The sequence below is a fragment of the Belonocnema kinseyi genome, chromosome 2 (genome assembly GCF_010883055.1).
Source record: "Belonocnema kinseyi isolate 2016_QV_RU_SX_M_011 chromosome 2, B_treatae_v1, whole genome shotgun sequence".
Taxonomy (NCBI): Eukaryota; Metazoa; Arthropoda; class Insecta; order Hymenoptera; family Cynipidae; genus Belonocnema; species Belonocnema kinseyi.
The window spans coordinates 92,663,928-92,665,863 of NC_046658.1; the positions used below are offsets into that span (position 1 = coordinate 92,663,928).

General features: G+C 26.0%; 1 protein-coding gene across 2 annotated transcripts in view; it reads left to right on the forward strand.

Annotated features, from left to right (window-relative positions):
* Nucleotides 1–1,936, forward strand: part of LOC117168212 (tigger transposable element-derived protein 2-like) — a 12,445-nt gene that overhangs the window by 2,566 nt on the left and 7,943 nt on the right. Inside the window, exon 2 of one of the 2 annotated variants that reach the window (XM_033353692.1) lies at nt 141–450. In XM_033353692.1, the coding sequence (XP_033209583.1) occupies nt 141–450 (310 nt within the window). Of the gene's footprint in view, nt 1–23; nt 451–1,936 lie in introns of those variants that run through there. The other variant, XM_033353691.1, reaches the window with a different exon arrangement.

Here is a 1,936-nt window from a genome sequence, read left to right on the forward strand (position 1 = left end):
CGGACAGTCAGTGCCGTATCAGAAGTTGTTTACATCGCGACTCTCTGGGCATATACTTTTGTCCTTTGGTACGCTTAAAAGTTTATTTAATTTTTCGATATTATGGCTGAACTAAAGAAAAGAACTTTTCTGTCAATCAGCGAAAAATATCTAATTTTGCAAGAAGTTAAAAAGGGCGAATCAAGAAATGCGGTCTTAAACAAATACAAAATTAGTGAACGAACTTTACGCAAAATTGTTCAGTGCGCCGATGAAATTACTAATAAATCCCATGACTCTGAGTTCAGGAACAAAAAATCAATGAAATCTGCTGATAATGTTGAATTAGAGGCCGCTTTATTCAAATGGTTTATCCAAAAACGAGACTCGGGTCAGCCGATTTCGGGAATGATGATACAGGAAAAAGCTCGAATTTTCAATGAACTGCTAAAGGGGCCAAAAACTTTTAGAGTAAGTTGTTAAAACTGCATGCATTCGAAGAAAAATACTGAATTTTGCAATAATATGACGATCATTTTATCTATTATAGTTAACATTGTTAATGCATGCTTTTGAAATTCGGCAGGTTTCGAATAACAATGTTACATAACCTCAAAAAATGACAGCTGTTGATATGATTGCTTGAGGACATGTGACACTTATCCGATTCCTATTTTATCGATGTTTTTTTATCATACCAATTCCGCATGAAAGTGTGATGAATTTTGAATTAGGATTTTAAAAAAAACAGTGCCATATTCAGGGTTAATAAAATATCCTAATTTCTAAATTCTTCTAGATATTAAACCAACCATGCACCTAAAAGATTAAAAATGTTAATGCAAACAAAAATTTTCTAAATACATGTTAAACACTTTTTTTATTTAGTTTTCAAATCAGAAAGATGAATTTTGAACATAAGAAATGAATTTTTAATTAAAATAAGGAATCTTGAACCAAAAATATGAATTTTTACCGAATAGTTCAATTTTCAATCCAAAAGATTAATTTTCTACCAAAAAAAAACTCATTTTCAACAAAGTACATGAATTTTCGTCTAAAAAAGATCAATTTAAACCAAAATTAGAATATTCAAAAATGTTAGAAAAATAAATGTCCAACCAAAAAAAAGAAACAAATTTTCAAAAAAATAGTTTTTTTCAATCCAAAAAAAAATATATTTTTATCAAAAAATAGAAGAATTAAATTTTCAGTTAAAGCAATTAATTTAAAAAATAAATGAATTTGCAAAAAAAATAATTCAATTTTAAACCCAAAAGATGAATTTTCTACCTAAAAAGATACATCTTCAATAAAATATATAAATTTTCAACTAAAAAGAAATATTTCAGCAAAATAAATTAATTTCCAACTAAAATATATATTTTGAAGTGAAAATGGAATAGTCACAGCTTTAGTTAAAAAATGCATATTTATATATAAAGAAACGAATTTTCAGCCGAAGAAATTAAGTTTCAATGACAGGGATGAATTCTCAAACAAAAATATAAATTTTTCGCCAAATAATGGAATTTCTAACTCAAAAGATAAATTTTATATATATATATATAAAGAAATTTAACTACATTTTTTTCAACCAATTAAAAGAATTCTTAACGAAAAAGATTACATTTCTGTCAAAAAAGAATAATTTTCACAAAAAATGGAACAGTTAAAGACAATTTTCAACTAAAATGATAGATCTTGAACTAAAAACTTTTTTTTGCGAAATACATGAATTTTCAACTAAAAAAATAATGTTTCTATCAAAATTAAAATAATTAAATTTTTAGTTAGTAAAATAAATTTCCTACCATAAAAGTAACAAATTTTCAAAAAACATTTAAATTTTCAGCAACTGTAATTGTGGGTCCGGATGCAATAAGGGCACATAAAATTTTTTCGTGCGAAAACGAAGTCCCCTGGAGGCTTTAGAAAAAATTTTCGAATTTTAATT